Below are 15,893 nucleotides of genomic sequence, written 5' to 3' on the forward strand. Positions count from 1 at the left end.
ACTCCTATAGAGTAACTAGGTCCATTTTCCGTTGGAACTTTACCACGCTGCAGACGGGGGTTGTGAATTGCATAGTGTAGAATTCCTTCCCTTTAGTCTTCACTGCAGTATCCATTTGGCTTGCATATTGTAGAAGCCTTGGAGGTTGTCACCAGGAAATGGGCCAATAAAGTTTTTCAATTAAAAATCTTTTAAAAATATTTAATTTACAAATATTTTTATTAGGTTGAAAAACTTAGTCTTTTAAATAATAAGTATTTATCCTTCAAAATATAATAAATTAAATATAATTAAACTCATATTCATTCTATCACACCTCATCAAAAGCTTTTTACAAGAACATAGTCAGCGATTTTGATATGGCTTTAGAGCCAGACTACATTAAGATCGCCTATAAATCGTACTGGTAATTGCCTTGCAGCGAGACCAAACACAAAAAGAAGAAGAAGAAGAAAGTGCACTGCTCAATTTTCTACAAAATACGCTTCAAGAGTCGTATCAGTTTTTTTGGAACCAGCTGTACCTCAATAAACGAGAGATCAAAACGATCATCGAAATGGTGGCTGAATATTGTCGTTTAAGGTGAATCAACCATGGTGCAGAAAGTGCGAAATGGAAGAAGAGACTGCCATACAAATCCTACGCCATTGAAATAAGTGATGTAAGGCAGGTACTTACTAGCCAACTGAGGTTTGAACCAGAAGAGATCCTAAAAGTACCAATAAGAATACTCTTTGCCTTCGTTGAGGACACAGAACTTCGAGTTTAAAAAACACGGTATGGTCCAATAGTCTTTCTTGATTTAAGAAGAAGAAGACCTATCTACTGATGATTTTAAAATTAAGTTGCTCAATAAAGAAAGAAGAATAGTTTTTTAATGTTTATTATAGCCCACGTTTTATAACGGTCTCCTAAAAGCTTGGCCAGCGTACCGAACCTCTTTTCCCAGTTCTTCTTCGATGCGGAGAATTTGGTTGTATCTGCTCAGATGTTCAGCACAAGGTGCTCCGAAAATGACTTGCCCATTGGACAGCCCCACAGCGAAGTCTGCTTCAAACGTGTCTTCGGTCTCTCCATCGCAGTGGCAGATCACGGTGCCTAAGTTATTTTCTTGTGCCAGTAAATGAATTTTAATTGCTTCGGTTACGGTGCCTAAAAGAAAAAGGATAAAATACAATATAGGTATGTAGCACATTTAAATAGAAATAATGACTGAAAATGCTATTATTTGCCAAGCAAAGCTAGGAAACCATCAAGAGAGATTCGTGTTCTTCATTAATGTCTCTTTTTTCTATTGCCGGTTTCAGTGGCGTAGCGTGAGTGTCTGCTACCCGGGGCGGATGACAATTTTGCCGCCCTCTTATTTAGGTATTTTAATTTAATGTATACTATACATTACACAAGTTAATTAGAGAACTTTTTGGCGAGAATAGTCATCATTATTTTGCCTTATACAGGTTAGATTTTAAATAAAAAAAGTTTATCTAAGTTTTACAATCACGTTTATTAATACAAAAATTCTTTAACTTTAACCAATTGGATACATTGATATAACTTAGGTACCTACCTATCACTAGGATTAGGTACACCTTGAAGATCGACAAGATTAAATTAAATCAATTTTTAATTAGAACTAGAACGATACTATAATGCTATATTTTTATTTTTATTGAAAAGTAAAATGAGTATTTGTTAGAATTAAAAACAAAACTTCCGTTTTCAATTAAAAATGTATACGTCTACTTTTTTTAAGCGCAAAGTCTTTTATTGCACCGTCAATGTCTATCGCATCACACACATCTTGCTCAATAGACAAAATAGCCAAATTAGTTAGTCTAGTACTCATTGTCGATCTTAATTAATTTTTAATCAATTTCAATTTTGAAAAAGGAGTGTCAAACTAACGTCAGAACGTGTATGTATCGATTTGTAAATTGGTGCCGAAATTTGTAATTATTACTGTAAATACTAGTTATCAAAATTAGTTTTCGCTCAAATAGTGACTAATAACAATTGTGTTACGTGTTAATCATCAAGAACAAGCTGTAACTTCGGTCAGTAAGAGATGTTTTACTTAATAATCTTCCAACTTAAACACATTCAGTGTCAAACTGCCAATAGTTTTTCACTGTTGCTATCCCGCCCCAACGGACGCCAACGGTTAGGCAACCAGTATTGCAGTAATGTATCCAAGGTTATCACTTATTTCCAGACATCCAAAGCGTTAATATAAACAAATTCAAGTTACTTTTCCCCCACTGTTAGCAACACCATGTATGGACCCAATTCTTCCAGTATTCTTACTAGTTCATATGCAACTGCTACTATGACTAAACAACGCCCGAAGTATCCCAAGAAGACCGAAGCAATTTTATAATTAGTTGTACGTCTCTATAGTATCCAATGATTGTATATCCAATTTTTTTTCTTCATAATTTTTACCTAATGTTATTTAAGATTTAGAAATTAACTGTTATAATAATTAGTTTTAAGTCCATATTGTAATTAATTATTGTATAACCAATATTGTTTGTGTAAATGGCCATTGCTGCCGAGACAAATAAATTTAAATAAATAAAAAAAAAGAATGTGTGTGTACTTTGTACGCACGTAAGAAGTTATACTTCTATTATATGATTTAAACGAAATTAATATACTTTTTATTTATATTTTATTTAAATATTAAACTAATTTATACTTACTACTTCTCAAACATTTTTATTAAAACAGTGTCAAAAATTAAAATAATAAAAGAATAAAACACACACAAACACATTAAAAATGGCACAAATGATTTCTGAACATTAATTGTCGGAATTTTTTTTAACTAAATACGTATTTTCTGAAAATAAAATTATATAATAAATATACTTACAATCATAAAATGTATAAAAAAATAAAAGTTTCTATTGGGATTTGAACCAGCTTATCAGCGCGGTTGGTATTGGGTTCATTCGCCTTAAACGCTTCGCCACGGAGACAATGTGTCATTGTGTGCGAAGATCGACTAACTAAACGGATTAAACTTTTGACATTTTTGAATTAAATTAAATTATTTTGAATTGAAATGATTTAGAATTGAAAAAATACAACTAAACATAGAGTAAGAAAACAATATATTAGGTGAATATTGATAGAAATTTTGATGGTAATCAAATTATGTAAATAAAAGTATTACATACTATGTATTTTGGTAGGTTCAAATAGGTAGGTACCTATGATACATTTACAATTATTACGTACCTGTTGCTTTTAAAAACTATTTAAAAGTCACTAGAATTATAAACGTTTTTGTTTCTGTACTCACAACAATAAAACTAATATATTGTACATTTGTTTACCTTCATATTTAACAATTATTTATTATTGAAAGATCATTTCAACACCTAACACCTAATCAGAGCCCGTATAACGACTAATATCATACTGTCGGTGTGCGCATGCGCGCAGATTAATATAAATTCACGCTCAATCTCAATCGCGCCTAAAGAAGTATAACTTCAAAAAAAATTTGAAAAATTTTTCTCACAGCTGGCATTGCTTATTGGGACCGTGCAATTTCGGAAAAGCGACACCTGGTTTCATAGCTCGGCAACATTTTAAGCTCTTTTAATTATATTGGCCAATTATATTAGTCCTGGTTACTGGATAATTATTGTCAACGCCATAGCCCAAAACAACAAACCGGGGCACTGCCCCGGTTGTCCCAATAGTAGTTACGGCCCTGTGTGATTCTTGTAGAATAATTTTACTGATTTTATTAATATTCGTGGTACGTCGATATCTTCCATTGCTTTCCATAGCTTAGTTTAGGTATCGAGTCATAGGTCTTCTTAAGATCTACAAAAGACAGGTGGACGGATCTATTTTTGGTCATTCTTTCTTCTATTAGTTGTTCGATCGTGTAAATGTGATTTAAGCATGCTTTTCTTGCTGTGAATCCTGCCTGGTCTTCTCCGACTTTCTCCTTTATATGTATTTATCATTTTTCTTTTATGGCCTTTTCATACAGTCTGTCTATAGACGATTTTTCATCCAAAAACTGTAATTTGTTCCTGAGATGATGAATGATCTACGCTATGACCAAGTGTTGCATGAAGGAAAAATACTACAAAGTAACGAATACTTACCAATCTGACTCAAATTTAGTAGGAACGCATTACAAGCCTTTTCATGTACGGCTGTCATTATTCTCTGTGGGTTTGAAGCAGTAAGTTCGTTTCCGACAATCTGGATTTTCAGCCTGTTGCTTATGTTTGCCCAAGAACGCATATCTTCTTTGCCGTATGGATCTTGTAGTGATACAATGTGATAAGTATTTACCATGTTTGTGTAGATCTTAAGCATGTCTCCAGGTTTCTTTCTGTTCTTTGGATTCTTTTTTTTGTTCTTAAAATCCAGAGCGTAATGACCTAAAATGTGTTAAAAATAATAATTGTAAATTAACAAATCAGAGAACTTATGAATTTGTTCCGCAATAGTGTAATAGGCCTGGATCCCGCGTACCAAAAAAAGTTTATTACCAAAAAAGTACGTCAAGAAGAAGAAGAGAAATTCTAAACCTTGTTTTCATATATTTGGCGATTTTAATGTTCCTAATTGTGACTGGCGAATGAATAATCTGGCATCTGAAGCTACACCTAATTTACAAGCTAATCTTCTTGAAACTAATGCTATTGATTTATTATCAAATATGTTGCATTCAATAATCTTTTTCAGTGCTCGAATATTGTGAATGAGAGAGGTGTTCTATTGGATTTAGTATTTTATCAAAATCTTCTCATAGTCTCAAAATCAATAGATGATCTCATTACCCCCGATAATCACCACCCTCCACTTGTAACTTCTTTAAGATTTAAAAATACTAACACTGATAACATTCCTGAACAATATTATTACGATTTTAAAAATGCAAACTTTGAAGTTATTAATGATTGTTTAGGTGCAGTTTTGTGGGATGATTTGCTGTTGGGTAAGTCTTTAGATGAAATGATTAATATATTTTACGATGTCTTATTTTCAATAATCGAGATTCATGTCCCCATCAAAAAAAATTCTGCTAAGAAATTTCCTGCGTGGTTTACACCTGAATTACGGGAACTAGTTATACGGAAAAAAATAGCACACTAAGAACACAAGACATTGTTGAATTTAGACAGTTACGACAAATTTTCGTGTCTTAGATCTGAGTGTAAAGTACTCTCTAAACAATGCTATAGTCAGTATGTGAGTGATGCCCAGTGTTCTATACAGGCTGACAGTAGGTTGTTTTGGAAATTTGCAAATGCCAATAAGGACAAGAATTCTCTACCTTCTGAAATGTTCCTTGATAATGTTAGGTCCAATTCTATATGTCTGAATCTGCCAATCTGTTTGCTTCTCATTTTCTATCCGTGTATCGTAAGGATAATATAACTCAACATAAAATACTCGTAACTGATAGTGATCAGAATGTTTCTAATTATTCTGTTAGCATCTCCGAAGTCTATCAACATCTAACTAATCTGAAACCACGGAAAGGTCCAGGTCCTGATGCAGTACCTCCTATTTTATTGAAATACTGTAGTTTTGTATTAGCTCGTCCCTTATATTATATAGTCAATGAGTCATTATCATCAGGTCAATTCCCAAGTTACTGGAAATTGAGTTATATAACACCAATTTATAAAAGCGGTAATAACCATGATATAAAGAACTATCGTCCTATATCTATATTAAGCACCATTCCCAAACTCTTTGAAGCCATATTAACAGAACATCTATCATTAGTATTTAGGCACAAAATAGCGTCTCAACAATATGGATTTTGCAGTGGCAGATCTACAGAAGTCAACCTTCTATATTTTATTAGTTATATAACACAAGCAATGGAGGCAGGTCATCAAGTTGATGCTATTTATACAGACTTATCAAAAGCATTTGACAGAGTTAATCATGAGCTCCTATTAACTAAACTTGAAAATTTTGGTATCACTGGATCGTTACTAAAATGGTTTGCAGATTATATTTCCAATAGAAAACAAATTGTACGTTTTAACAGTATTAAATCCAATGAAATTTCTGTAACTTCTGGCGTACCACAAGGATCCCACTTGGGACCTTTATTGTTTAATCTGGTTATTAATGATATAGTTAAAAGTTTTCACCATGGTGTGGTACTCCTATTTGCTGATGATTTAAAGGTATTTTCTGTAGTAAGGTCAAGTGAAGATGCTGAAAAATTATAAGACGACTTGACTAAACTCCAAAATTGGTGCATCAATAACGGTATGGAACTGAATACAAGTAAGTGTCATGTCATGCGTTTTTATCGAGCTAATAACCCTTTACTATATGATTACAGTATTAATACATCTGTTCTTTCATCACAAACTGTAATCAAAGATCTTGGAATATGGCTAGATACCTCACTAACTTTTCATGAGCACTTTAAAACCATCATTAACAAATCTTTGAGGCTTCTTGGATATATCAAACGAGTTACTTCTGATTTTACGTCCATCCAACTATTAAAGAATCTATATTGTTCGTTGGTTAGATCTCATCTGGAATATTGCTCTTCGGTGTGGTCTCCCTATTATCAGTTGTATAGTGATAAAATTGAGAATGTGCAACATAAATTCCTTAGACATGTTGCGTTTAAACTTGGCCAGTATATGCATTATGACGATATTTTACAGATGCTAAATATTACTACATTAAAAAGCCGTCGATTACATCATGACTTAATTCTATTATTTAAGCTGGTTAACTCACAAATCGACTGCCCAGATATGTTAGCCAAAATTAATTTCGCAGTTCCCAACCGCCAGACAAGACAATTGGTTTCAGTTTCTGTACCAATGCATAGAACAAATTATGCCCATTATTCGTTCTTATCTCGAAGCCAAAGAATTGCAAATCAATTTCAGGAACTCGACTTTTCCTACAGCTTAAATAGATTCAAGGCCGTATTGTCAAATATCACTTGACGACAGTTATTATTAAATGTAGGTACCTACTTTTTATGTTTAATATTTATATTATTTGTCTGTGTACTTTAATGTTTAATTGTCTTGTAATTTTTAGCTTATAAATGTTTTATTTTGTTTTAAACCTTTGACATGTTAATTGTATTTTTTTAAATTATTGTACTTATTTTGTAAAATGGGTTCGCCCGTAAATAAATAAATAAATAAATAACTAGAAATAATTTGGACTTACCTCTAACAAGAAATTTCGAAGCAGCTGCATCCATACCAATTTGAACCCTACCAGTGTACCCTGCAGCTTGGATGGCCCTAACTATAAACTGAAGTGCTTCTTTGGGGTTTTTAATATTAGCCGTAGCAAACCCTCCAGCGTCACCTACTGTTGTTGCGTTTGTCCCATATTTACGCTGGAGAATTTTGGCTAGGGAATGATAGGTTTCCGTCCCCATCTTCATGGCTTCTGCGAACGATGTAGCTCCTGTGGGAAGTATAGTGTATTCCTGCAATAATAGCAAGTAGTTATTTTTTAAAATTTATTTGTGAAATATGTGTAACTTTAAATGGGAAATAAGCCACAATTTTACCAAAAAATGAATTTATTAACGTTTTGACGACAACGATACCCGACTTGGGCGTCGAAACGTTAATAAATTCATTTTTTGGTAAAATTGTGGCTTATTTCCCATTTAAAATAGTTCATTATAAAAATTCCACAAGGAAATAGCTTCAGAATAACATGTGTAACTTTGATAAAGACACGTTATCTGGCCCTGAAGGCATATACAGAAGATGCTTCAAAGAAGTTCCAGAGAGTATTATCCCGCTGATAACTATTGCATTTAATGCTTCTTCATATTAAACAATTTTCCTACCACTTTAAAAGTGTCCAATGCAGTCATGATTCCCAAACCAGGGAAACCCCTTATCAGAACAAAAACCTACAGACCAATATATCTCTTAAACACTCTAAGTAAAGTCTACGAGGGGATCTTCAAGGAGAGACTCGTAGAATTCCTAGAAGCACATCATATCATCCCAAACTTCCAATTTGGATTCAAAACTAAACATTCCACTCATAATACATTAATTAAAAAATTTCTACTTTCATACCACAATCTGCTAACAAACACCATAGATACTCCATAGGCTTTTATAAAGACATCCAGAAGTCCTTCGATCACGTCTGGTACGCTTGCTTTATTGGACTTGATTCACCTTGCTGGACTGCCTACAACCTTCTTAATAATAATACATTCCTATCTCTCCGATCTAAAACCTAAAACTAGGAGGAAATAAACTTTTACTGGCACTTGCTAAATTGTTCAATAAATGTCTGTGCGAAGAGATAACACCGACGCAGTGGTACAACGAGGAAATCATCTTACTTCATAAGAAGGGAGATATCAGCGATATTAGACTCCAAAACTGCGGAACAGGTAAATCACTTCAAATATCTTGAAGCAGAAATAACAAGCTATGGAAAGTAGTTAGAATCGCTGGATACCTGAAAGAAACCGTATGGAAGAACAAATATCGAAATACTGAAAGCAAAGTCAAAATATATAAAACAACATTAAGACCTATTATAACATATGCGGCAGCAACATAGGCCAGGTTAATAAGACAAAAATATACCCTGTTCGTGACACTTCAGCAGCCAGGGTACCGAAGCATTTTTAATTAAAACTATTTCTTAAAACTATTAATTAAACATTTTAGGTGACAACATGTTTCAGTTGTCACCTAAACTCTGCCATGTAAGGTTCTACCTACAATTTTCCAACCAATATGGTTAATGTCATGTGATGCCAGGGGTTAATCTGGAAATATTTTTAACATCCTTCAAAATCAGATAACGTAATGTAACTCCAATTGTTTAAAATCAATTTATAGGTTTTTACCCGTACATTTTGGAGGCTTAAATCATGCAAACCTGTGATAACACTGATGATGGAATATTTATTCCGAAAACGTTTTGTGATACAGCCCTTTTTAGGGATTTTAAATACATATACCTTTTACAAAATAAGGTTTTTATTTAAAAAAAAAAAATGACCTTAGAAGCATTCCACAGGTGTCAAATGAAAGAGCATGAGCTACATTTTCAACATGGTTTAAAAAAGTGAATAAAAAATGCATTTATTAGTAATAAATAATTATGCAAAAAGTATCGTCAATTTTTCTTTATAAACTTTTTGAATAACTTTTTCCAAAAAAATTAACTTTTTTACCCTGTTTTAAGTGCACAACTACCAAGTAATGTTATCTATATCATAATTGATAAAAAATTGTAATAAATATGTATAATTTCTTATATAACAAAATAAAAAGTTTATAAGGAAAGATTTACGATACTTTTGCATAATTATTTATTACTAATAAATGCATTTTTTATTCACTTTTTTTAAACCAAGTTGAAAATATAGCTCATGCTCTTTCATTTGACACCTGTGGAATGGTTCTAACGTCCTTTTCTTCTGACTTATGTTATTACAAAAAAAATGCTCTCTGGGATAAACAATTTGAATAAAATTTAACCAATTGAATGAATCGCTTTGAAAATTTAACACATTATTAAGCACCAAAGAACCCTTATTTGACAAAAATTTCAAAGCTGTACACTAATTTTTACAACAGTTATTGCGAAAATATTTTTTTTTTTGCAATTCCGACCTTTTTTCGCAATTATATTAACAATAAATAAGTATATCAAACTTTGTAATACGTCATTTTAAAGCTTTTTCCATAATAAGATATTTGTACTAAAAAAACCATAAGTTTCCCTGTTTTCCATTGATTTGAAAAAAAAAGTGAAAAATGCCATTTTTTGACATAATTGTTTATAAATAAAAATGGCCGCCAGATCCTACTCAGGAAATAGTAGTAGAAAAAACCTGATTACCCTGGACTAACAAGACCAGACAAAATAGAACGTTACAAATGATGAGAACAGTTGAAATGAGAACACTAATAAGTATACAAGGTAATCTACGTGACAGAATAAGAAGTGAAGACCTCAGATAAAACTGTGGAATACGGAACGTAAGAAGGTGGGCCAGACAGAGACGAAGATACTGAAACAAACATATAAAGAGAATGGAGGACAGCAGACTCATTAAAAGGGCAAAAACGAATAACACAGTTGGTAAAAGACCACAGGGCAGACCACCAAAAAGGTTGGCGAGAATGCTGGACCTCATCGTCCGGAGAAGACTTGATGGAAATGAACAAGCAGTAGCCTACTAGCATGATCGATCATGCTAGAAAGAAGAAGAAGAAATTCTAAATGAACTTTAGTAATATTATACGAACCTTATATGGCAGTTTATTGCTCGATGCTCGTCCCCCCATCATAACACTAAAGACGGGAACTGGAAGCACAACGGTCTTTATGCCCGCCAAATCTGCTAGATGCCTATACAAAGGAAGGCCCCTTTTGGCAGCTCCGGCCTTACATACTGCTAGAGAAACTCCCAATAAGGCATTTGCTCCAAATTTTGATTTGTTCTCTGTGCCATCGAGGTCTTTCAAGAACTGGTCAACTTTCTCTTGTTCCGTAACATCAAGCTCTTGCTTTAGAAGCTCCGGACCGATTATTGAGTTGATGTTATGAACCACCTTGCAGACACCTTTTCCAGAATAGTCTTTGTTGTTTCCGTCTCTGATTTCTACACTTTCATAGGGACCTATAAAACGAGTTTACTTAAAATTATATACAGTATCTGCCATGTCACTATGTATACAGTATGGTCCGAATGAAAGTAATAAATTCGTTATTTCGTAAACCGGCGGCTTTAAGAGTAAACAGTAGCGATCAACAGGTAGCAACAAAATATAACTTCGGGAGATAGTATCATAAACTTTGGCAACAGTGGTAATCTTTGACATTATGTAAGATTAATATTTTGACAATATCATAGTCGCGCTAAATGTAAGTAATAGAAAACGATTTTATTATTAATAAATAGACATTTATAAAAATAAACCAAAATGGGTGAAAATTGTATGTTAAGATAGGTATTTAGGAAGGTATTTGCATGAAATATCTTATAATAAAACAATAATAAATAATCATTTTTTGTTGTGAAGCGAAACAAATTTCGATTTTCGCATAATTTTGGCACGGTTTTTAATGGACTTTTTCTTGGAAGGTTTCACTTTATTTTTCGTTTGGTTTACTTTTTTCATTTTGTTAAACTATTGATAATATCTTTAGAAGAAAAAATCCTCCTAAAACTTTATATACTCTCATTAGAATTCGAAATATTTTTACGTAAAATATACTTACCTACCTGCATATAACTAAAACTCACAATTAACAACAATATATTCTTTCAAAGAGTCCAACAACTTATACAACAACAACAAATATATAATAAATTAACTATCAATAAGCACTACTTTCCTATGAAACAACAAAAACGAATTCTTAAATTAACACACTACTGCACTGAACAAATATCGATAAAGATGGCAGAACAGATCAGAGTAAAAAATGTATTATTAAAAAATTTTAATAGTTCCAAGATTACACAAAATCTAGGCATGGGATTAAAAAGTTTATTTGAAGAAAGTGTATTTTTTTGTTCTTCTTAATGGCGGTACAGGCTCCTTTTTTCAGTATTTTATTTAGTTATAGATTAATTTCCACGTACTAACATATTTCTGAAATTGGGCTCTGTACCGCCATTCTTTATTATATTACGAATATGTGTGCCAAATATCTCGACAAAATATTCAAAATTAGAGCCGCAATCTTGGAACGCGTTTGTTGCTACCTGTTGATCGTTACTGTAGCCTCTTAAGGAAAAATCCCGAAACAGGTCAATTTTTATTTTTAAATTATGATATTTTGGCATATATATCATACTTGTGACGTCAACCACATGGGCGTAATAAGGTAATCGATGATTTTTTTTAAATGAGAATAGGGGTCATGTGCTAGCTCATTTGAACGGTTATTCAATTCATGTCTTCCCTTTACATGTCTTCATGTATTATTACTTGTTATTACAGGAGTAATAACAAGTTTTCCGAAATCTTTGTAAAACATAGGATATTTAGCCAGATCAGGGAACACAAAATTTTAAGAAAACCTCGAAACCTTTGCGAAAGAAAAAGTTTACAATTCTACATCCCCTCCATTTTACAAAAATTGGGAAATACGGGATGAAAAATATTTTCTGGGGGGTGAAAAAATATATGTTCAAAATAAGTCCGAAATTGTATAAAATGACTAATTCTAAGTAACTTTTTTTCTATAGAGTTTTTTCACTAAGTTAATACTTTTCGAGTTATTTGCGAGTTAAGGTGAAACAGTAGCGATCAACAGGTAGCGAAAACGCGTTCCAAGATTGCGGCTGTAATTTTGAATATTTTTTCGAGATATTTGGCACACGTATTCGTAATATAATAAAGAATGGCGGTACAGAGCCCAATTGGAAAAATATATAAATATGTGGAAATTACTCTGTAATTAAATACACTATTAAAAAAACGAGCCTGTACCGCCATTAAGAAGAACAAAAAAATACACTTTCTTCAAATAAACTTTTTTATCCGATGCCTAGATTTTGTGTCGTTTTGGAACTACTAATGAAATAAAAAATTTTAGTACAGTGGAACCCCGTTAACTCGGATTAATTGGGACCGCGGCCGATCCGGGTTATCGAAAATCCGGGTTAGCCAGAGAAAATGGTAAAAATTAATAAAATATGGTATGCTTACAGATAAACTCCGTTATAATTGTCACACAGACACTGGTAAACCACGTTCGCATTCCACACAAAACCACACATACAAAGCGTCGTCAAAAGTCTCATTCTTAGCTTTATTAGCTTTGCACCGATTAAACTGTCTTTTGTTTTTCTTCGATTTTAGTTCTATTTTTCTTCCAATCCGATACTGTAGATGTACCGACACCATAATATAATGCTGCAAGATTCACCTTTATCAATTCTACTTAATGCTTCTAGTTTCTTTTCCATTGTCACTACAACATTTTTACGTTTTGTTGCCCTTATAGACAAAAGACACACAAACACAAAATCTGAATAAATTTACAAACGATTACAAAACGGAAGCGAACAATAATACGACTTTACTACACATAATACCGTCTCTGATGTTATGTTATTTAATAAAAGTGATGACTAAGACCATTGTTAAAAAAAGAATTTTAATAGTCTTTTCTAAACAATGCTAACACAGACAGTTTCAAAAAAATAAAGGATAATACAGGTGCATGTTGTTTTCGACAATGAATGTGGTGTACCATGAGTCATTTTTACTATGTTATATGTAGTTCAATCCGGTTCCATTATCTCTCAAATATTATATTACATAGAGTTGGTACAAAACCTCGTGAACCTTGAAAATGCGTATGTATAAACGAAATAAAATGAAGCCAAAAACATACGACTATTTTATTTGCTGCGAATTGCGCGACAGGGTCCCATCTGCACCCTGATTGCCCTGATATTTTCAGTAATGTCGGATTCATCAATCGTTTCGTTCGTATATTGACGTCACCAAATGAATGAATTAGGTTTACGAGATTTTGTAACAGCAATACATTTTTATTGTTGAAATGTTTGTCTGATAAAAATCGGTCCGGGTTAGCCGGAGTTCCGGGTTATCGGGGGCCGACTTATCGGGGTTCCACTGTAGTTCCAAACTGACACAAAATCTAGGCATCGGATAAAAAAGTATATTTGAAGAAAATGTATTTTTTTGTTCTTCTTAATGGCGGTACAGGCTCGTTTTTTTTAATATTGTATTTAATTACAGAGTAATTTCCACATATTAATATATTTTTCAAATTGGGCTCTGTACCGCCATTCTTTATTATATTACGAATACGTGTGCCAAATATCTCGAAAAAATATTCAAAATTACAGCCGCAATCTTGGAACGCGTTTTTGCTACCTGTTGATCGCTACTGTTTCCTCTTAATATGTTCATTTTTAACAAAAACAAAACGTGTGTTTGGACGGTTTTTCGCAGATAACTCAAAAAGTAAGTATTTTAGTGAAAAAATATTCTTACCAAAAATATAGCTTATAAAAAACTGAAAAAAATGGTGTATGCATGAGGTCTGTAGACCAAGTAGAAGCAGAGTTGTAACTAATGAAAAGTAAGTTGGTTCTTCTTCGTCAAATTCCAAATCGAATATTTCAATTTGAAATAACCCAAAAACGGGGCTCTTTTCGGGGAAAATTCATTACAACTTTTTTAAAGTGTTTAAAGTGTTTTAAAGGTTTATTTTTGTTTTTTAAAAAAACTTCAAATATTAAAAGTAAGTGAGTTACACTCAAAATATTGCTGGTCTTTTTTTATTTTTTGCTAAAAACTCGCGAAAATCACCCCCTAATTAGCTTCCCAATTAAAATTAATCGTTACCGCTTTACAAGTTACTCTACTTATGTATTGTTTATATTAACTATAAGTTTCATTGGTTCAAAGTGCTCATTTTTGAAAAAAATTGGGTTTAAAATAAATCTTTTTTTTTAATTTTGAAAAAATGGAATTTATTATGGAATTAACTTACAAATTATTAGTAATACCAAAAATCTCAAAGAGCAATAAAATGTTCGTTTTGCTTTTCTGAATATTTTTAATTTTTTGTTTTCTTGTTAGATAAAAATTGGTTATGCTCTGGCTGTTCAAAATTTGCCTAAACTCGTGATTATTTACTCGTTCAAGCCATTTTATCTGCAGCTTTTTCAAAAATAAGCACTTTGAACCGATGAAACTTACAGATCATATAAATAATACATAAGCAAAGTAACTTGTTAAGTGGTAATGATAAAATTTATTTGTGATGCTAATTAGGGGGTGATTTTCGCGATTTTTTTTACCAAAAAATAAAAGGGACCAACAATATTTTGAGCGTAACTCACTTACTTTTAATGTTAGAAGTTTTTTAAAAAACAAAAATAAACATTTTTGTAAACACTTTAAAAAAGTTAAAATGAATTTTCCCCGAAAAATGCTCCGTTTTTGGGTTATTTCACATTGAAATATTCGATTTGGATTTGACGAAGAAGAACTTTTCATTAGTTACAACTCTGCTTCTACTGGGTCTACAGACCTCATGCATACACCATTTTTTTTTTTAATTTTTTATAAGCTATATTTTTGCTAACAATATTTTTTTTCAATAAAATACTTATTTTTTGAGTTATCTTCGAAAAACCGTCCAAAAATATGTTTTTTTTTTGTCAAAAATGAACATATTCACTCGCAAATAAGTCGAAAAGTATTGACGAAAAAAACTCTAGAACAAAAGTTGTTTAGAATTAGTCATTTTATCCAATTCCGGTCTTATTTTGAATGTATATTTTTCACCTTCGAGAGGGGGTATTCCCCTCCATTTTTGTAAAATGGAGGGGATGTAGAATTGTAAACTTTTTCTTATATAATAATAGACAATTTCAACTACCTATTCCCAAATTTTCATCCTACCTTTATTTTTTTTTTGGGATCAGATTGTTCTTTGATCGGGCTAATCTTACTTCGCGGAACGAAAAGGAGAAAACTATGGAATTTTAAGCGTCCTGTTCCTTTTGCAGGTCAGTGTATTATAAAAAAAGATCAAAATAAATCTCTTACTTTTACCAACCTTGGCTGTTTGCAGAAGGAATTGAAGCTCTGAATAAACCCAAATCTGTAATAAGGTCTACTTCAATTGTTGGAACACCTTTGGAATCAAAAATTTGTCTGGCATAGATTAGTTTCATACATTTTCTTGTTGGTGGAGGGTATGACTGGCAGGTCATGCTAATGAAACGTGAATTTAGGTGGAAAAGATGATGACGATGCGGAATTTAAAGTTAATATGACATTAGTACAAAAACCATTCGACAATGTAATCTGTCATTTATTTTCAATGCCAAAATTCACGAATTTACATAAGTAAAT

General features: G+C 32.3%; 1 protein-coding gene across 1 annotated transcript; it reads right to left on the minus strand.

Annotated features, from left to right (window-relative positions):
• Positions 1 to 867: 867 nt before the first annotated feature.
• Positions 868 to 15,886, minus strand: LOC114336351 (enolase-like). Its single transcript, XM_028286702.2, has 5 exons — positions 15,595 to 15,886; positions 10,284 to 10,657; positions 7,204 to 7,471; positions 4,131 to 4,412; positions 868 to 1,152 (listed from the first exon to the last, which is right to left on the minus strand). Exons 1-5 carry the CDS (start codon positions 15,749 to 15,751, stop codon positions 899 to 901), a joined length of 1,335 nt encoding a protein of 444 aa, XP_028142503.1. The 5' UTR covers positions 15,752 to 15,886; the 3' UTR covers positions 868 to 898.
• Positions 15,887 to 15,893: the final 7 nt, after the last annotated feature.

This window comes from Diabrotica virgifera, chromosome 7, assembly GCF_917563875.1.
Source record: "Diabrotica virgifera virgifera chromosome 7, PGI_DIABVI_V3a".
NCBI lineage: Eukaryota > Metazoa > Arthropoda > Insecta > Coleoptera > Chrysomelidae > Diabrotica > Diabrotica virgifera.

Bases quoted from the DNA above. Each gene is read 5' to 3' on its own strand.
- LOC114336351 (XM_028286702.2), bottom strand. From the start codon at position 15,751: ATGACCTGCCAGTCATACCCTCCACCAACAAGAAAATGTATGAAACTA. The intron at 7,472-10,283 runs GTTCGTATAATA...CTATTATTGCAG, and splicing joins GCAATAAACTGCCATATAAG to GAATACACTATACTTCCCAC. The intron at 1,153-4,130 runs GTAAGTATTCGT...TTTTTCTTTTAG, and splicing joins ACTAAATTTGAGTCAGATTG to GCACCGTAACCGAAGCAATT.